The 21,131-nt window shown below is 49.7% G+C and overlaps 1 protein-coding gene across 4 annotated transcripts in view; it reads left to right on the top strand.

The window, feature by feature from the left end:
* LOC8050433 (leucine-rich repeat and calponin homology domain-containing protein) overlaps positions 1–21,131 on the top strand; it is a 42,267-nt gene that overhangs the window by 1,285 nt on the left and 19,851 nt on the right. For 2 of the 4 annotated variants that reach the window (XM_040498839.2, XM_040223422.3), the window contains exons 2-13: positions 2,898–3,042; positions 4,803–4,929; positions 7,317–7,559; positions 8,802–8,929; positions 10,122–10,233; positions 11,121–11,306; positions 11,951–12,045; positions 13,390–13,609; positions 16,423–16,539; positions 16,967–17,176; positions 17,915–18,052; positions 19,989–20,066. In XM_040498839.2, coding sequence (XP_040354773.2) covers positions 2,898–3,042; positions 4,803–4,929; positions 7,317–7,559; positions 8,802–8,929; positions 10,122–10,233; positions 11,121–11,306; positions 11,951–12,045; positions 13,390–13,609; positions 16,423–16,539; positions 16,967–17,176; positions 17,915–18,052; positions 19,989–20,066 — 1,799 coding nt within the window. Of the gene's footprint in view, positions 1–2,897; positions 3,043–4,802; positions 4,930–7,316; positions 7,560–8,801; positions 8,930–10,121; positions 10,234–11,120; positions 11,307–11,950; positions 12,046–13,383; positions 13,610–16,422; positions 16,540–16,966; positions 17,177–17,914; positions 18,053–19,988; positions 20,067–21,131 lie in introns of all 4 variants that reach the window. The other 2 variants (XM_029978336.4, XM_040223421.3) reach the window with 1 other exon arrangement.

The following is a 21,131-nucleotide window of genomic DNA, read 5'->3' as shown; positions in this document are numbered from 1 at the left end:
GGAGGGAGGAGGAAGGGGGAGTAAGAGGAGTACGGTATTTTTATGACTCAAGATATAAATATTTAAAAAGATTCAACATCATTGCACACCCTGATATCCTGTGCAGTCCGAAAGCATATTATACACCTGAAAATTCTGTGGCGGCAATTAAGCTCAAATAATTTTCACTCACAGTGATATATTTTTGTGTAATTGTAATGGTGGTCAATATTTTATTATGGTGCCTAAGTAAAAAACATAGAAATTGACTGCAGCAGACCCAAATGCATGAAATGGAAACAAGAAACAGTAAATCTTTTTCGACTTATTGTTTCCTGTCGATACTTACTCTTATCCTCACATGCTCTTGCACACAATTAGAACCATATGTTGTTGTTTTTACGACCCTTGTGAGTTGCAGGTTTTTTGCCTTGTGTGGCCGTCTTCACTAAAAAAAAGCTTTCCATAACAACTCTTTCGCATGACACAGTATGATTTGCAAACAAGTACAGTAGTTTATTTTTCAACTTTTGGCGAGCAATTTTTGCTTGCAATATTTTGCCGTCAAGGGTAGAGGCACAATAGAACATGCGCGTCCCACTCGTGCAACGACGACAGTCGCTTCCCACAGTGCTTGTATAGGAAATGGCATAACACCGAGATTCACACATTTATCAGCAACATCCGCACTACCCCGTGGCCCATTCTTTGGAAGCGCCATAGTTTGCGTAGTCGAATGCTACGACAATGTGAAATGCGGGACACTTTAAAGATTTTGGTATTTCTTGCGGGATGCAAGACACGAGCCCTCAATGCGGCACAGTCCTGCGAGTCGCTGGACGGGTGGTCACCTTAGACGAGTGGCAGTGGATGATGTAACAAATAATTTGCGAATCACTCGAGGCTTTGCCTATGCAATAGTGCACAACAGGCTTGGGTTTGAAAAGGCTTTGATTAAAATAAATTCTGCAGCCAGAGTGTGAATAATTTTTTAGTCGCCCTCGTATATCGATTGTAGTGTCAGTGCCATTTCACTTGCCTGTAGGTAAACACTCGATAACAGGGGGCAAACAGCCTGTTAAGTTCACTCCAGGGTGCAACCTTAGCTTTCTCAGTGCTGAGAAAGGCCAGTGCAGTCATCCTTAAATTCATTTTTTGTTTTCTTTACTGGGCCTTGTTGGTTGTCCACCAGTAATAAAATACCTTTGATGTGCCCGTAATGGGGGCAATGAAAATTGTTTTAATTTTCACTAAATACCATTCAGAATATGCTTCCACTATCCGGAATGTGCATTAGTTTTCTTATTCATGCGTTATCAGTTTCTGAAGACATTGGAGGAAAGCAAGCAGTATTCAACCCCTCAAGTCGTTGGCACTACAGAGGGCACATGCCGTGCCCCGAACGCTGTTGGAGTTTGCCAATTTCCATCCCAGCAGTGATTTGACACGACCTCCAACCCCAAAGTTTGTTAAGGCATTGCTCGTAGCCGAGTCTGAGCCAAACGTGGATATAGCTTATGTGGTGCTCGTGTCCGATCCAGAAATTTTATCTGGTGTTGTTACCCTTGGATGATTCTCACATCTACGCCGACAAGCTTTGCGAAAGTGGAAGGGTAAGAGATCCTTCCACCGACTGATACGAGTACTGCAATGCTCTCACTCACTTCTTAACTTTAAAGGGACACTGACACTCCCCCAAAGGCTTTGTTCTATTTTTTTCCAGGAGGTTCATTATGGTGTCGGAAGACTACCCAATTAATATTTTGCTACAGTGTCACATGTATTTCTAATAGAGTCAAAAAGTGCAAATGCTCATGTGGCTGTGCAACTTTCAACATATTTGCGGCTTTTTACAAGTACGAAAAATTGGTATCATATTTCATTTCTATTTTTAATATATAGTGTGGGTCTTCGATGACCCACGGCTTTGATTATATTTGGTGGTTGTGTCTAACCCATAGAAAACGGCACGCGACAACGGAAAAGAGAGTGAGCGCGACTCAAATCAGCCAGTTCTCGGTCGGCGGTTTTCAGGCGGAAAGAAAACTAATTTTGAACCACTAATTGTGTTTTGGATAGTTGGGCTCTCATATGTCATGTACAAATATAATAACCTTGGCAAGCATAAATACCCTGTCAGTGTCCCTTTAAGTCATACATCCGAATGGCTGCTAAAATCTAAATTACTATTCTACCTCAATACTCAACATTACACAAGAAAAATCTTGTGGCTCAGTAGTGTTAGGTGTTAGCTGTCTCGTGTGACACTTGTGCCAGTATGCTTGCCTAAAATGTGGCAAATTCAAAGTTAATATCATTCACCGACAACTCCTTCAAGGTTCAATCACAGCATGAGTAAGGCCTTGCTTCAGGGACGTCGCCAGGGGGGGGGGGGGGGGGGGGCATGGGGCCCGGGCTTCCCCCAAAATCTTCCATTTTGCTGGGGCCTCCTCTCCCCGCTCCCCCCTGAATCAAAATCCTGGCTACAAGCCTGCCTTGCTTCATTTGCCCGTCCACAAAATGTGTAGGCGTGAGCTCCCCTGGTGGAGGGCTTCAGTGTATGGGTGATTGTGTACCAGGAGCAGCTCAAGAGCTTCTTAGTCACTGCAGAGCACAGGTTTGTGGACAATCCAGGATCACCTGCGGCACCTAGGGTGCAGGCCGCGGCCGATGACTGTTCTCTTGCTTTAAAGTCCGTACGCCATTGTCCGTGTTGTCGGCATCCCTCGGACTGTACTTGTGTCACCTTTGTGGCGTCGTTGCAATTGTGCCATTATGCCTGCCAGTTACACCTGGCCTGGTGCAGTGGTATCAAGGAGCCAGAGCCATTGGCCGCTTTTCTTGCGGGGCCCTCCTAACTGAGCCCCTGTAGTGTGCTGGCCCCAACCGTCTGCCCGGCTACTTTTCACAACCCCCAGACCTGTCCAAGAACCGTCTGTACGAGCTTCCCCCGGAGGTGTGCCAGCTGTCGCTGCTGGAGCGCCTCGACTGCCACAATAACCTGCTGCGGACGGTGCCCTCTTCTGTGATCTCCATGCAGTCCCTCACCTACCTCGACCTCAGGTGGGGCGACTCTTGGCACCACGCTCCCTGACCCTTTGTCCACCCAAGGGCAGTGGCAGAAGTAGCCTCGTAAGGAAGACTGCGAATCAGTTGGACAGGTTTAAAAACATTACAAAGACACAGTCAAGAGCGAGAAGGTAGACGAACAACAGCTCGTTCTTGTCCATGTCTTTGCACTGTTTTTAACCTTTAACCATGAAATATGAACTAGTCCAAACTTCAATATTAGTTTTCTCGTAGCAAACAGCTTACTATCCATTCTGTGTGTGCTTACTGTTATCATTGTTTTATAGATACAAAAATCCCTTCTACCACCATATTAATAGTTTTTAAGAGTGACTTAAAGGGGCACTGACACCCCAAAGGTCGTATTTATTTTTATTGTCTAAAACGATGTAAGTTGCAGTCATAGACACGCAAAAAAAACCGCACCGCGAAAAAAAATTTTCCCGGGCCCGCGCGCGCCTTTTTATTTTTGGCGTTTGATTTTCCCGCCTCTCGCCTCCTCGCTTCTTTTGATCGGTGACGTCAAGAATCAGGAAATTTAGAAGCTTTGTAGGCGACATCTCTATAACATTTAATTACGGCAATCCTAAAACATGTTTTTTAACGCAATTGCGAACGCACTACGGTCCTTCTTTTTGAAATACCAAAAATCGGGAGTTCGTTGTGGTGCCGTCTCCTGGATTGGTATCCTCCAACGGAAAACAGGCGACACCGCTCAAAACCGGTCCGCCGCAACGAGCCGGCGCTCGCTCCTTTCCTCCTCGCTTTGGGTCGCCATGGCAACAGCAGGGAGTGGAGAAAAAAAAGTGGACTCTCAGGTCTCACCAATTTTTGACGTCAAGGCACCGGCGCCGATCGCGCGGGAACTTCGAATTCGGCATTTGGAAATTGTTTTTTTACTTCACGAATACTGAATTCCCAAATTTCAAATTTTGAGGGTAATGTCCCGGCATCGTTTTCGATCGTTTCGGATAATAAAAAAAAATATGATTTTGATGTGTCAGTGCCCCTTTAAAACCAGCCTCAGTCATATAGTGACTGAGATGCATATGTGACTGAAGTGATTTGTGCTAGTATGAAAATTATGTGGGAATTTACGCAAATTTATCTTCTCAGCACTCTATAATTCCCAGGCTGTAGTGGCCATTTCGCAGAAGAGATCAGTTAGAGAGACAGATATGACTGAACTTTTGAGTTGGGTGGCATTTTGCGTCCTCTCTTCAACTTCCACAGCTCATACATGCCACCGCGATGCACCTTGGGAGATGACAGAGGAAGCCCTCGTCATTCTCCGAGGCAAAGGGAATCGGACAACAATGGCAACAGCTAGTGTGCGCCTTGTGTGGCAGCTGTTGTTCCAGTTAGCAGTTGCTCGGTGTGACCTTTTGAAAACTGTGGATAGAGAAAGACAAGGGGGAGTTGTTTTCATTGAGCCCCGCCTGACCCATTGGCTCCTCCAGTGAAATATGTGGCTGGTTCTTGCACAAGGGTTGCGATGATGTCAGAATGCCGAGCTCTTATTGGCTGATTAAAAAAATATAGTGGGTATACCTCAAGCCATCTAGCATTGCGGTCTACCCACTATCCTTTCAATCAAAGCCAGTTGGAGTTCGGCATCGTTCTGACCTCACCACAACTCCTGCCCACAAAGCAGACGACTTGCTCTCCACATAAGAATGGCACGCTCTCGGCAACTGCCTATGGGAATCGTCAGGGCCCTCGGGTATGCGGCCTAACGCCTTTCCCGTGTGCAGCCGCAACCAGCTGAGCACGGTCCCGGCGGCCCTGTGCCAGCTGCCCATCCAGGTGCTGATCCTGTCCAACAACCGGCTGGTCTCCCTGCCCCAGGAGATCGGGCTCATGAAGTGCCTTATGGATCTGGTGAGCGAAACACTCGAGGAAGAGGCCAGTTGCGCCCACCCTCACTAAGGGTTGGCAGGCGGCTGAAACCTAGACTAAAAAGATTGCATGCTGCCAGAGCAGGTACAAAATAGACGATATGCAAAACTGCTTGGTGGTCTGGCAGTGCTGTGTGCGTGGCCATCTTGGTAGCGGAAAGTTTCCTGAGTTTCGGTTTCGATTTTCCGGGGCAGAGACGCTCTGCCACTGATTGTGATTCAGCAACTTTATTGTTTTCTGACTTCTGATCACCCAACGTGGACAAAGGACTTTGAATTAATTTTCAACGTGAAGACACATGGCGTCTTACTGTTTAGTGGTAGTCTTTTGTTAGCTGTTACTGGTGAAAGTTTTAATTTGTGGAAAGCTCCGAGTAAAAAAAACTGTGCCCTGGGAAATATTTTTCAGGCATTAAAAAGAGCTAAAATTAATTTCAAATAGCATCAACAAGCACAGTTGATGGATGTTGCACCGGTGAAAGATTTGTTTAAACCTGGCAGAATGATAGCATTGAATTTCCCAAAACTACCCCCGAGTTACTTTGTACTAAACAAAATTTTGACCTCGGCTGCAACAAAAAACAAAGGAGAGCAAAAGGAGGCCGTGAAATGAAGCTGGCCTCGCCGATGTTGCTCCACCCGACGTCTGCAGCGTAGCTCTTTGCTGCTGCTGACACCGAAGCTTTAGCCACTGCAATGAGCCTAAGCAAGTGATATAATCGAACGTGGTGTTCGACGAAAAAGAAAGCGAAATCTCACTCTGAGATTTGAGAGCAAAGGGACATGTCGTATCTTCAAGAATATTTGATCGACAAACTATCCAGTTTAGTTTTAGAGGCGTTTTACAAACCTCGTCGACCGACACCAGATCAAGTGTATGACCAAAGAAACTGAGGAAGAGGAAGAGACGAAAGGAGTTGTCAGAACGCCGAGCTTTGGTTGGAACGATTGGTGGGTAGCTTCCTTCGTCTACACTGCACTCGTCGAACGCATTCAAATGCGAGAGCCAAACACTGGACGCCGGCGTTCCGTGTTGTAACGTGTTTGGCGAGTGAAGGTTGAGATAAAGGTCCACCCAATAATTCCAACCAGTGCTCGGCGTTCTGACGTTTCCGTTTCTGACTCCTCTACCTCAGTTTCTCGGCGCATAGAAATTGCTGCTAAGCAATAAGATTGTTTTCTGTGGTGTTTTCAGCTTTTGTTGCTCACTGTTAACCACACGCATCCGCAATGATAATTGGTGGCTTGAACTATTAAATCCGTTTTTCCCCTTCCTTGCTTCACAGCCTCGGTCTCGTCTGCATACATTGAGCTGCTTTTGCATCAAGAAAAACAGGGGCCAACACTAGTGCATGCATCAGAAAAAAACAAAAAAAAACTCACAAATTCAGAAACAATTCCGGTAAAACTTTGTGAAAAGATTAGGGCACGGTTCAATAGCTATAAATTGGTTCATGCTGTGCAATAACGTCAGCATGTTTTTTCACGCTGTCGCCGATTATTGTCAAAAGCTGTGTGTATAGCAACGACAAAAAAAAGGAGAATAAAATGTGAACCCTGTTCACACTTGTGTTCACATCACGCACGAATCAAAGGTACATATCACCACTTCCGCAGCAAAACGCAGCAACGTGTTAGCATTGCAACTTTTGTACGAAGCGTGGTAGCTTGTTTACATTGGTTCTCTGCAAGTTGGGTCACTGGTTTCGGTTTCTCGCTGCTAGCAGATGTAGTTCAGGCGCGCTACTAGATGCCGCTCTACATTTCGTATATCGCCTATGGCGTCCGCATAATAATAAAAAGAAATTTAGTGGCACAGCCGTCTGTTTTGTTTATCGGTGGAAATGCTTTGTGAAGAATAGGGTATGAATCGGCACCCGAAATCGGTGGACTTGGAAATCTCCTCGCGCATTGCTTCAAATTTGGTTGTGTTCCTGCGAGGGTAGTTACTAGAGCCACTAAATAAGTTTGGAGCATCGACACACTCTTCCCAGATTGTCTCGTGGCCAGTTTCTTGCCTAGCGCAGAACAACTGGCTCAGTTACGATTTACAACTTCCCGAGTTTTAGGCATGGTTTTAGAAAGCTCGGGCGATTGCTTTGTTGCGGACTATTCAAACGTTTCTAGAAGAAGTGTTTTCTACGATTTCAGTTAAAGTTTTGGATAACTGGCCACAATGATTTGAAGCGACTAGATGGCAGAAGCGTCGTCACCCCGAAGTGTCGCCTATTTGGTGGCTCCGGCGGTTCCGAAAGCTTTTCGGCCGCCTCCTCGGGCAGACGTCGGTCCTCTCCGTCGGGGCTCGTTGCCCGAGCCATTTGTTGCCAAAGCCCGCGTTGCCCAGTCATTAACGAACGGGCGGGCGTGCAGGACGCGTCGTGCAACGAGCTGTGCCTGCTGCCCCCCGGCATTGGGGAGCTGTCCGGGCTGCGGTGCCTGCGGGTGCGCCGCAACCGGCTGGTCGAGCTGCCCGTGGAGCTGTGCGGCCTGCGCCTGTGGCGCCTGGACCTGGGCGCCAACCGGCTGGCTCGCCTGCCGCCCGCCCTGCGCCTCATGACCTCCCTCCAAGAGCTGCTGCTCGACTGCAACCCCATCGTGTCTCCCCCCGCCTTCGTACGTACGGCCGGCGGGGGAGGGGTCTGCTTGTTGCGGAACTTGCATTTTATCGCGACAAAATAGCAGCTGCAAAGAACAAAGACCACGAAAGAAACACTCACAACGGGAGAACAGTTGTACTCGCTACTGAACTCTATTACTTGAATAGGAAAAAGAATGCATAACACATAACCGTCAGATTTGGTGGTATGCATGTAGATTTCGTGGTGTTATGTGTTTTCTTCCTTTTCGAGTGATAAAGTTGAGTTGCGAGCGATGGTCCTGTCGCAAGTGTTCTCTTGGTAGTCCTTGGGTTGTGCCCCCCATTTGGGCATCTTGTGAGCTTGGTGTGTGCACATGCAGCCAAAGCAGGATGGAAAGCCACGAGGCATGTGAAAGACGCTCCTTGTCCTGTGAGGGACTGTAAAGCTGTGCCCATTGGGTCATGACATGCTCTGGATTCGGGAAATTTGTACATTTAAATCCTAAAGCCCCCGGATGTTTGGCCAGAAAAATGAGACGGGCAATATTTTGGGGGCAGGTGTTTGTTCGGAATTTTTAGGTTCTACACTACAAAAATAGTGTGGCAGTTTTTGTGCTGGGGTTCGTTACCTTGTGCCTGCATAGCTCTAGTTGCACTCACAAGCAACCTGAGCTCCCGAGCCTGTACTCGCTCGGCAGTGGGAGCATTACGACCATTCAGGAGGATGCACTGTAGGCAGTTGTAGGTTAAAAGGCTGTATGCATCAAGAATCATCCTAACATCTATCCGTTCTAAGTGCTAGAAACGCTGACAAAGTGAGCAGAACCGACGGAGCTTTTACAGCCGCCAAGAGAGGTTTTTTCTATACTTTGTTTCAGCTTGGGTCCGAGCGCGGCCGATGTTATGAGCCGAAGGGCCAATCAAAGAGCGCAAAAAGCACAGCGTCATGGCGTGCTCTCTGCAGTTGATAGGACCAGCCGGTATTCGCCGTGTCTCTGTGCGCGCTTCTCCGCCGGCTAGTCCTATCAGGCACAGAGAGCACACCTTGACACTGCGCTTTTTGCGCTCTTTGATTGGCCCTTCGGCTCATAACATCAGCCGCGCTCGGACCGAAGCTGAAACGAAGTATAGCGAAGCCTGAAACTTCAAGAATGTGTCAGACTGCATCACTTTTGCAAGGAGTTACTACTCCTGTGACCAAATGTTTGTGGAACAGTCGGGCCACACGGACCTGCTGCAAGTTCTAGGTTACAGCGTGCTCCCTCTGTCTTACGCAGCTGTGTACGCGGGGCAAGGTGCATGTTTTCAAGTTCCTGGAGATGGAGGCCATCAAAGAAGACCGCAAGCGGGGAGCCTTACTCGACTCGGAGTTCCGCAAGGGGCCCAGGAGCAACCCCGGAATGCTGTACGTGGGGCCGCACACGTTTTGCAAAAAATGGCATTTGGCTAATTTTGGCGTAGCAACAAAGATCTTCGGTGTACAGGGAAGTCTCATATTGGTGCCTGCTGTCACGGCACACTCTTGATTGTAGGCAGCTTTTGAAGCTTGCCAAAAGCTCTTTGCTTTTTCAAATGCACCCTCAGTGCCACAGTTGCTAGCTCTTAAGGTTTGATTTTGGTCCCAGCTGAGAGCGAAAGCTTTCTCGGCTGCCGGTTGAATGTGGCGTCGCAGCTTTCTGCTGGGCGAGTGTTATCGACCAATGAGGATTTCCGTTCGAGAGCCCACGACCGTGCAGTATTTTGGTGAGAAAGTCTCACCAACACACAAATGGCAAAAAGGCTCTTGCAGCCTCTGATGTGCTTATTCAGAATGCTCCTTCATCCATTGGAGGATTTCAGTTCGTGTGCAGCAGTAAAACAACTTGAAATTTGCAAAAACAGCAGGTGTTGCAAATCGTTTCTAACGTAAAATAGCAGATAATTGCAATTTCAGCCCGCAACCGATACTACTCTCACTTGGTTGTTGCACTTGGTTCATAGCAGATTATTTACTTTTTTTTTAGTTGGTTAGGAGACGACGTACGGTATTTTCTCGTTTTATTTTAGTCCGCTAATGACGTTTTTTTGTAGCCATACCCCGTTCTTCGCTCCCGTTAGCAGACAAACCATCCGGGAACAATATCTTAACTCGCTCCGCTAGAGGCAGATTAGATGTTACTCTTACAGTGAGCAAAATCTGTCCCCCAAGGATCTGTGAGCCGGACAACCCGACAGTCGACTCAGGTGCGGACGAGGATAGTCTGCGGCCGACCGCCTAAGCCTGGCCATAAGCCCCGTGCCGCAGAACGTTAATGTAATAATCGAGACAGAAATGTCCCGTGCATTTCAGCCTCCTGGAAACAGCAGAGCATAGATGCAGACGTCGGTGGTCTCCACGGGACCGTATTGCTGGCAACGCCTGTAAGGGCTGTATCTATAGCTTCCTTGCTTTACCCAGAAACACCGGCAAACACCGTTGTACAAAAATAAATAAAGTTGACGAGAAGTCGTGTCAAAATGAACATGGCTAACCTATCGTTTGGGGACCAGCAATGTGTGCACTTGCAGTTTGCCCGTTCTGCTCCCGTATTTATCCACTGTGGCCCGCGTGTGCGCAGTGGGGAGCTTCGCCACCTGAATGGGCAGCTGCCGGAGGCCAAGCGGTCCACCCTCGACTCTGGCTACAGCACGTCCGATGGAGACCGGCGCTGGTCCCAGGACACGCCAGAGGTGAGAGGCGCGCCCCGCTCTGTTCGTGCAAGCTGACGGCGTCGTGGCGCGCACGGACCCGCGAGGCAGCTTTTTGGGCGGCGTCCTCGCAGCCACCTCGGGTCTCACCAAAACGAGAGCCCGTCGGGCGCAGACCCCACCCTTGCCGAGTCGGAGGCGGTTTACGCGGCTGCAGTGGTTGCTGCACGTCTTGTGGGTCTGGCAGCAAGCCTGTAGGCCGAGGAAGAGCTTAGTCTTCTCGCTTTTCTGCCTCAACCTTCCACTCTAACGACGCTTTTTTGCGAGCAACGCAGTTCAGTATTTTTGATACCGGGCAAAGCGTGCCTTTAATAGACCCTTCTACTTCAATGTAAAAGTGGCTGGTTGCGAGTGAGCGACGGTAGCACCCGCAACTTCGTCGAGCTTGACTCGTACGTCCAAAGAATCCGACCGAATCTGCCTTCCGAGAAGACCCACTGGAGGCGCACTTCATCGCGGCATGGTCGAAAACTCTCTGGCTATTTTGATCATCTTTCTTTTCGGTGCCTGAAATTGACCAGGGTCGGGAAATGCCGTAGAAACACGAGCCGGAAGAGACTCCAGCAAATTCCTTGTCCCGACACGCGTCGGGAGCTTTCTGGGCGCCGTCTTTGTCGAACGAGCAGCGTTTTCTTTCCAGTCGAGATTTTGGACGGGTGTATTTAGCGCCCTCGTCTCACGGTCGATGGCTTCCGGGGAATAAGTTTCGAGCGCAATGCTCTTGGACAGGCACGGTAGCTTGGGCCAGCAGCCCTTTCGACGGTGCTTCGGTCAAATGCCCATTTCGACAATCTTTGTGGACACCCGACGGCGCGTCGCTTCCCCACCCACTCAATGAAGGGCCTAAAGCGGTGCCTTTCGCTTTGCAGTCGGGTTGCGAGCCCGAGGAGGGGGGTCGGCTGGCGTTGCGTGCGGCCGAGGCGACCAAGGAACGGCGTCAGGAGCGGGAGCTGCAGCTGCACCGGCACCTCTCGGAATCCTCCCCAGGGCGGCCCCGCACCCCGAGCACCCTGAGCCCCGGCTCGGAGGTAGACGCGGAGGAGGCCTTTGCCGGGGTGAGTCCTCCGAGCATGCTTCTACGGCCGTGCAGGGTGCCCCTTCTGGCGCGGCACTTTGTGTTTTTGGTTTCGAGGGGTGGACAGTGAGGTTGGGAGAAGTCTTTTTGAAGAGAAAGGCGAGGAAGCTTAGTTTCCTCGCCATCTTTTTATATACATTCAGCTGCTTCTATACACAAGCATGACCCAACCAACTCTGCTTCAACGCGTCATAAGGCCTTTTAAGCTCTTTGCGCAACTTTTTACAACTTATAGCCGTTATCGGCAAGGTTTCACGACAGGTCCTGTCTGTGTACGTACATTGCGGCGAGCTAATTGAGGGAGAAAAGATTTTCGCTAGATTTAGTGGGGAAATTCGTTCACCATATTGCGTGACACCGCGACACCTGCGTGTCGCAAGGGTGACACGACGTTGCACGGCAATGTCACAACGACACGTAATGTCACGCGACACTGACGTCACGGTGTCGCGCTATGAAATATGACGTAGTGGTGTCACATTTTTTTTTACTGTTTCTTTGAGTAATTATGTTTTCTAAAAAAGAATTCCAGCTGTGATTTCCCTGGGTGCCAGCTTCCGCACGGTGCTCCCGCCCTGTGCTCTGTCGGGGACAGAGTTATGAATGCTGGAGGTCTGTTGGCAGGAACTGGCCCTGGAAGAAATGGACGACACGAACCAGAAGAACGGCGACAGGGACGCTGCCGACACCGGCGGGGTTGGCCATGTGCAGGGGATCAGGTGGGCATGACTGAATCTCGGGTCAAGGCTGCCTGCTGCGCGCTTAGTTCATGGGCCGGTCGAGGGAGATGTTGCTAGAGGACGCCCAATACAGTCAAACCTCGTTATAGCAATTGTCGATATGGCGAAGTAAATACAAAACTTGGTCGGAGGTTCGTTTGCACCATTTTTTCTATCCGCAGAATTGCCCTCCAGAAAATGTACAGCACTTTTCCCCACAAAAATAAATTATGTATATTCTCGGCCCAAATGAGGCGCTAGTGGTCTGAACCACACGCCAAAGTTTCAGAACTAAACGTTATCTTAATCAAAAGTTATAGGTGATTTTCTGAAATTTTAAATGGCGAAATAGTGTCCGACAGATCTTTACAATACATGGAGCTCCATGGCTTAGTCATCGAAGACTGGTAAAAACGGCCCCCATTTTTCTCTAAAAATTTTCAGAAAATCACGCACAACTTTTGGATGGTATAAGAGTTGGTTCTGAAACACTGGTATCTGGTTCGAACTAATACCGCTACATTTGGGCGCAGAATGAGCGTTCAGCTATGCATAGTTTATTTTTGCAGTGAAAAAAATATTTTTTGGGAACATGCTGTATTTGGGAACATTGAATATCGGATATAGCACACTAATTTTTACAACCAACGCTACTTCGTTATAAAGAGGTTCGACCACATCTCATTCGCAAGTGCCATAGAGGACAGGATAATTCTGCCAAGGGCTATTCTAAATTAGGCGGAGGCATTGAGGAATATCTTAGAAACATCCTCACAGTTATTGGAGGTGTTTAGATATTACTGTTAGCGCCGTCACAAAAGAAGACGACCAACCCCAAGCACGTGCCATTGCTCGCATGGCGTGCTATTATTTTTGCTGGGCAGGCGTACCCGCCAGACGTATATTAAATGCCCCTTTTAAACCTTTGTCGATTTTCGTTCTCTATATCGAAGCTCTAACATTACTGTAAGACATGGTTCGTTTCCTTCGTGAGCATTAATCACACCTCTAATTTTTTTTTGCTCGAAGGTCTTCCTTGCAGACGTTCTCCGGACATCCTAATGTTTTGAGGATGCCTTGCGTAACGTCTGTAGGACGTCCGTGCCACCCGTGTTCGTGTGAGAAAATGAATGCGAGCTTAACATTCCATTAGTTGCAGTAGAATGGAACGGTCACTTTCAGTTACACCGACAAAGACGAGCTCCGCCGTGTTTGATAGCTGCGATGTGCATGCCCAGTCCCAGGCCACGAAACCTAGGAGCCTCCAGTAACCGCACGGCTGGGGCCGGGCGGTGCAGCGAGGGACTTGGGGCGCTCAGGGTCGCCCCGTACAATCAGTTACAGGTGGCCACCAGCACCGCCGGAGAGCGGAGAGGGCCCCGGGGTTGCCCGCAAGGCATACCCCCACATCCAGACGTACAGGGAGTTCAAGGAGGCCCTTCGGCAACAGCGGTTGGGAGGTGGTCTGGGGCCAAGAAGGGGCTCGGAGGGGAGCGGCAACGGCAGCCTGCCTTCCTCCACCTGCTCCAGCCCCCCCGTGCCTGGCAACAACCACGTCACCCCTGTGAGTGGTGCTTGGGCTAGGGCCTGCTGCCCGGTGCCTGGCAGCTTTTGAATGCCCAGTTCTGGCTTGTAGCTCGGCGTCTCAAATGGCAAAGAGACCGCTTCGCAGTGATAAAAGTGTTACGCCATTTGTGCCATTTTGCGCCATCAACACAAGTCTGCTACATCTTGCGCCAAAGCGCCATTTTTGCTAAGAATTGTGCCACCTCTGCACCGAGCTGAGCTTGAACGAAGTAAAAATATTTTATTACTGGTCGATTCTAATATTCGAAGAGTAGAAGGAAACGAAAATGGTACAAATATGTATTTCACAGCATCTCTACCCACCATATAGTTTGTTTCGTTTTATGTCAAAGCACAGTCAAAGGCCTAAAAAAAAAACATGTTGACAGTTTTTTCATTTTTTTTAAAAGGGTGTTCTTTTTACTCTCTAGGAACCTGGTAATATGCTCAATCTTTTTATACAGTTCTATGAAGCTTATCATTTCGAGTAAAATAAATCGGAACCGAAACTCGCAGTCGGCCTTCCCGCCATACAGCCTCTCCTATAAGGGAGGTGTCGTGAACAGCGAACTATCGGTTTTGGTAGAATTTAGTGGTTGTGAGCGCAGCTGGCGTGATGAGCTGTTGCGTGGTTTGAGAGCTTTGTACCGCATTACAACTGCAGGTAACCAGGATATTCGTGCTTCGTATGCCGCTTGCCAAGCTACTCCTTCATTTGGTTGCCACACTTCATGCAAAGCAAGGGTGACTTGGTCACTTGCAGCAGTTTTTCGATGCAGCCACCTATGATGTTGCCAATCATGTTGCGAGCGGCACTATTGCATAACGAGGAACAATTAGTTGTTAGTTATTGTGTGTTGCTGTTACGTACCAAGCGAGACAGAAGACCGTGATAGGCTCAACACGGACGCAATCAATACCCCAAGACTTAACACAAGTATGGACTTGCTCGAAGAAGCTCGGCATAAAAGTGACAAAAGTCTCGGGTTTGCGCAGGGGCGTGTACCGATGTCCTCGTTCCCACATATTTTAGCGCAACACTTCGGTGCACCACAGACGCAGAAAGGTCTCGTTAAATGAAAGGCTGGATGGATGTGCAGAAAAGATGACAACTCACAATCGAAAACGAAGATGAGCGGTGTCCGTTCACTTTTACCAATCGCCCGACAAGCCTCAAATGTCGCGGACTATGTGGCTCAAAAGCTGGATTTTTTTTGTGGTCTGTGTCATCGGTTCCGGCGTGATTATTGCTGGATTTGTTACATTCATTCGTGCGGCACGCAAGTGCATATTTGGGCAAAACTTTGTCAGCATTACCTGGAAGACGCCTGACATCTCTATTTCAATCGTTAAACTGAACTTCCAAATTGTCTTCATTGTCTCTTTAAACACATGTAGTCACGAACAGGCATACTAAAAGCAGAAGTTATGGGACATTCGCAGTGCTTGATTGGTTCAGCCATTGAAAGAGCACACACAGATAGATGACGAATGCCACGATGCACACTTTTGATGCTATTTGGTTGGTCCTATTGACTCGTAGCATCGCCTGCACAGTGTCCCCTAAATTTAGTATCTGCTAATATCATTTTGAAGTAAAATTAAAAAAAAAGCGAGAGGGTTGTCTTTACAGTAACAGTGTTGCAGAGTGTACATAGACCGTTTCGCGGTTGCGCGTTATGAAAATCATCTTGAAATTAAAAAAAAGGAAGCAAAAACACTAAGTGGTTGAAGTAGGCATAATTAATATTACTTCGAAGCTTGCTTGAACAAAGTGCATATTTTTATAATACATTGGCATGCAATAGTATTTTAGAACATATAATCTTAAGCAGAAAAGGTGCGTGGACGAGGGTTAGAACGATGAGACTTTTCGCGAAGAGGCTGTGATGCCCGGGATCTTATACCAATGGGTTGAAAATGGACGGGTTCAAACGCAAAGGGTCTTTCGAGTATCGGTTGAAGCGGGGCGGGTTCAAACGAAAAGGGTGTTTCGGGAATGGGACGAAACGGGAAGGGCGTTTTGAGAATGGGTCGAAACGGGACGGGTTCAAACGGGAAAGTCGATTCGGGAATGGGTCGAAATGGGACGGGTTCAAACGGGAATGGGTTGTTTCGGGCTACACCCTTCTAAGAAGGAGGATGGAGTGTGTTTTTTTTGCAACCAATCTGTTCTTACCACAAAGTATAAGTAATATATGCTCAGGTAGCAAAGAAGAACCCTGAATCAAAGTCGGGTATGACCTCACTTAGCGACGCAATCACCTTTTCATGCGACATGGTAACAGACGTTGGCATCTGCTCCAAAAGCTTCAGTGGCTGCTTCGAACCAATATTTTGCCCGCTACAAAAGCTGCAACAAAAGGTCCAATGCCGCTTCCAACGCCATCATCGGTTAATTGAGTGGGCAGCTAGCAAGGGTGCCCCGTCTTCAACTGGTGTATCTTTCCCGCATGCCAGGAGTGGTGCTGAAGGGGCTACAAAGGACCTCCCAAAAGTGTCGCGATCCTAGTGTTTGGCCCTAGAAGTCTCGGCAAAAAGTGAGAGTGAACGCAAGTGTCACTGTTGTCGCAGAGTCCCATCTCTCGCCTGCTGGAGCTTGTGTAGATTTTCACAGTGCCAAAATCGCGACCGGCAACTACGTGGCGCTTTCACGACGTCGTCAAGGAGAAATTGGGGGATGCGGTAAAAGTTGAAAAGGCAGTCGAGACACCGCAGCGAGGGGCCGGCTCCGGTTCCTCGGCCGACGAATGCTTCCTTGCCGGTGCGGATTGGGCGGACATTGGGACGAGTTTTGCCCCCTCTGCGCAGGAGGAGGAGTTCCGGGCGAGGCACGAGGCCATTGTGCACCAGCAGCGGTTAGAGGCAGCCCTGGCCCAGCAGCGGCTGGAGCAGGACCGGCCAGCCTGGAGGCAGCCCCCGTGTCAGGTAAGACCGCTTTCCCGCCTACACGTCTTAATCTCGTCAGCTGCTGGCCGAGGGTGAGGGGGGGGTACTCGAGTGTGGACGGTTGCTCGTCGTTGCAGCTCGTTGGGTTTCTCTTGCTGCCGTCTGCCAGGCTTTACGTGCCGGCCGGTCGGAATGTAGTCATGTGTCGACTGCCGTCGTCGTGGCCCGCAACCCAATACTCCGGCGCATGCTTCAGGCCTGCCTTTTATCGTCGCTGGGAACGTCTCCGGCGTTACCAACTACGTTCAGCCACCTCGCGGGGGAGACGGTCCGGGGCGACCGACGTGCCATCCGCTCAACCGACAGTTTCGTGTCACTAGATTCCCCAGAAACATTGCTCGAAGCAATCTCCTGACAAAGTGCGGGGAAGAAGCGGCCTGACCGGGGTGACGTGCGGACTTTACAGAGCGCCCCCAAGGTGGAGAGGGGTGCCGTGCGGGAGGCCCCGTCCCCTGGGAGGCCCAACGGGCTGACACCTCCAGCCGAGCGGGGGAAAGGCAGCCCCCGCACCCCTCCCCGCAGGGCTCTGGCCGTGGGGCCAGACCCCCACTTCACCATCCGCAGGGGTCTGGAAAAGGCCCGGGAGGAGCAGGAGCTGTTGGACCAGCTGCGATGGGTGCGCCCTAAGCCCTTTCCTCCGGCAATGCCACCCTCGCTGGTATGGTGCGCGGAACGCGTCTCGAACCGATGTGTTTACCACGTCCTAAATGGTGGTCTTTTGATTTCCACCGAATGACGTCGCAGAAGTGTCGTGCTGTCGCCGGTCGTGACCCTGGCGGGGTTGTGGCAGCAACGGCGGATATTCTGCCGCAGGTTGTTTTGTATACAGAAGCTCTGGCAGCCAGGAGTTGGAATGTTGCGAAGACAGCGACACTTGCATCAACTCCTAGTTTTTACCTCAACTTGTACGTTCAGTCGTTAAGACATTGGACGGAATGACACCCTGGCTGACGTCTTTTGTTGTGGGACCGAAGTAGGGTCGGAATAACACACCAGTTAGAAATGTGTTCCAGGCACCATAGTCTTACACATTTGGATTTTACTGTTTATTACACTCTACTGACAGTCGCAGGCTTTTGTAGAATTGCAATGACCATAGAGAAACAAATTTCTGCACAGCTCTCCACGATACACGGGGGTCACAAATGGAACACCAAATGCACCTCAAATTTTGTGCTACGTTTTGAAGGTGCTGGTGATAAAAATGTAGCAAAGTCTAGGATACACCATGAGCATATACTACCTCTGGAGCACGGCCTGGGGTGTGTGGCCTTTAACTCGCGTGGGAGTGAACGGTGACGCTCTGACGGGGGATGGGTTGGAGCACGTCCGAGCCGGGATGGCCTCCCCGCAGGTGATTGAAAGCCGGCTGAAGGTGAGCTTGCCCCCGGAGCTGGGGCCCTCGCTGATGGACGGTGTGGTGCTCTGCCACCTGGCCAACCAGGTGCGGCCACGCTCGGTTGCCAGCATCCATGTGCCGTCCCCCGCCGTGGTCAGTGCTTTTCTTTCTCTGCTTGTTCGGGGGTGGTAACACAGTCTGAGGTACACGTAGGTGTGGACGCGGCAAACACTGCAATTAATCAACCAACTGAAGTCCTATTGGCACACGCGTGCCCCAGTGAAATATTCTGACAGCATCTCCACCAACCAGACAACGGAACTGAAAAAAGAAGTGTTTTGTTGGCATGACACTTCTGCTTCCACGCATTCGTAAAAACTGTTCTTGCTGCCATTGAGGCATGAAACTAGGGCCAATGAGGACGCAGTGTCTGAGCAACACGTGTAGCGTAAGTGCCAAGCTCTGTGTGACAATACGCACCCAAAAAATTACTTTAAAATTGAGCGTGTCTGCTATAGAAAAGCTTGGTAAACCGAGGCTGCAACAGGCAACCACTAGTCTGTCGTCGAAGAGTCGTCTGGTGTCACCGGTTGCAACTAATGGAGGAGAGGATTGAGGATTTTATCTGGCAGGCTGTGACGCGGACAATGTGCACTCCTACCGTAAAATCTTGAGAGATGCCCCACCCCTGAAATATAGCCCACCCATATTTTTGGCTGATCAATGATGGCCTCGGCGTAAATGCGGCTAGTTCACTACGGCGGGATGTAAGTGAACATGCTAGCTGGGATGTACAGTCATCTTTGCTTCATTGCCCCTCGCCACCATAACAAGCTTGGAAGGGACACAAGCTAAAATGAGCAATTATTTAAAACTTTTCTTGATTGCACACGGAGAGTTAGCCCACTGCGTGTTTTCAGCCGATTTGCTCTTGATGTTAGGTGGTGTTCGAGGCGGGGTTTGAGCCGCACGTCCGGAAGCTTCCTGGCTCGAGACGACGTCCATTCCCCGAAGTGAAGAACCCAGGGGTTCAGTGGAGGTGGGAGACTTGGTAACGTAACGAACGGTTTAATTACATGGTAGCGATACAGTCGTCAAATCCGAGAGAACAACGGAGCAGCCTCGCGCTCCGCCTTATATAGGGTCCGTTTCTCCCTCACTCTCCGCCAGGGCAGCCAGTACGATGCAGCAACCCGCCGTCAAGTGCGACGCAGCAAAGTCCGCCGTCCAGTGCGACGTAGCCAAAGTTCTCCGCAGTTAGGCCATGCCTCTCTCCCTTTCCCGAGCGCACCAACCACCACGCACACACACACGTCCCGCTAACGTCACGGGCGCGTTGAGACTTGTTGCCGCAGGCCCCGTCACGCAGGCGACGGTCCCGGACTCGTCGGGACTCGTTTCGCGCAGGCCCCGACAAGCGGGCGACGGTCCCGGACTCGTCTTGACTCGTTTCCGCAGCGTTGAAACTCGGAAGAAGGTCGCCGAAGGTTCCGTTCTTAACAGTGGGCTCTCTCTCGTGGTTTTACGGTATATATATCTTGCACGGTGGGTTTTGCGACGTTTTTGGAGGATGTGTTGCTCATTCTGCTAGAGAAGTTGGGGAACTGTCAGGGGAGAGCTAAGGGACGCCTGACGACGGTCAAGAAATTTGACTCCAGCCTACCCAAGGCCGACCACATTTCTAGGGTCCGCTTTCGGCTCTCCCTTGGTTCGGAGGTGCGGTCGGCCGATTGGGAGCCCAGCTGCCGAGTTTGGCGCGTCTTCTTCATGACAATCACTCTCTACTCAGTTTCATATTTTGTGTTCAACACCATCAAAGCTGCTAGTGAAAGCATGTGTCCCGATTTAGTGTTGGATTTGCACGCACTCTCGTGGATAGGGGATGCCAGATAAAGCCGCGCACTCGAGTTGCTGTACCTTCGACAGCATCGTACACTGAATATGAAACATAGTTTAGGCATCCTCATTTTAACAAATTGTTTAGGAATTTTAGCGTAAGAACCAAAAGCTGGGAATTTGAGGAATTTGACGACGGCCGTAGGTGGGCCGTTCGGCGGGCCATTGACTGCGCTCATCTTGTCTCTGGCAGCCCAAGCTGACCATGGCCAAGTGCAGACGCAACGTGGAGAACTTCCTCGGTGCCTGCCGTCAGCTGGGAGTACCCGAGGTCAGTGTTGCGAGGTGCAAGAACGCCCTTTGGGATCGGCCCTGTCGGCGCCCTGACGGTTGCCCCATGTCATACTTTTCTAACCTTTCCTCTTTGGCTCAGTTTGGGCCAGCATGTCCCAAATTAGTCTGTCGAGGGTTTACCCGTTCGAGCGGGCACCATTTTATTCCGGACGTCTGCCAGCGTCAGGAGCCCAGAGTGGCATAGCTGCAGGGGTAGCTCGCGTTTAGCCACATCTGTGACTCATCAAAACATTCTTCTCTCTTTGAGTGCTGCCAGCTGGCCTTTGAAAGCCTCCCTTGTGAAACAGAGGCAATGAGGAATTTCAGTTTAGAAGCAAAGTGCTTTATGGAAGAACCCATGTCTCTATTACTTTAGGGTTACAAGGTAGTAGTAGGAGCCTTAAAATTGAAGCTGCAAAGAATACTTTCTAATAAACTGTGAGCTAGGAGCAAATTTCAATTGTTGCACTGCTAAAACGAAAGAATGGTGCTTGGTCTTGTTAGCTTACTTTTCATTCTAGGCTAAAATGCATGTTCACTGTACGATTTGTGATTGCCCTGTACAACAGCTGGCTCGACACTAAATCTTCCTTGGATATTGCACTCTTACCTTAAAATCCCGAGCAAGCGCCTACTCAAAATTTGGATCATGTAAAACTGGAAGATGGGTGCTCCTTAGGTCAACGTAAAGAAGTGTCCTTTGTGCAGTTTCCAAATGTTACAACATTGAGGGGTGGGAACTCGTTGTGGAACGGGCGGATGCTCGGAATATTTGCGGTTTGTGGTCTCGCTCTACACTTCCTTAATGCTATCTGGGACATATTTTTAAGTTCTACACAATGTGGGAAAAATAAAAACCGTGGGTCAGGCTGCATTGAAGCTAGATATGTCCAGGGTTGACAACGGTCTTCCCAGAACAATTTCTTATGGATGCTGCGCTTTTGCTAGCGAGAAACCTATAATTAGTCGAGTATTTTTTATTGAAAGAGGGTGAAGTCGAAGAAAGAGAAACGGTGGCAACTGCAGCACCGAGCTAAGCCACCGCGTTCAGTGTCTTTCTTGG

Source organism: Ixodes scapularis, unplaced genomic scaffold (assembly GCF_016920785.2).
Source record: "Ixodes scapularis isolate PalLabHiFi unplaced genomic scaffold, ASM1692078v2 PGA_scaffold5__190_contigs__length_132052651, whole genome shotgun sequence".
Classification (NCBI taxonomy): Eukaryota; Metazoa; Arthropoda; class Arachnida; order Ixodida; family Ixodidae; genus Ixodes; species Ixodes scapularis.
Note: the sequence above shows the minus strand (reverse complement) of the source record. Positions and strands in the feature narration are given on the sequence as shown.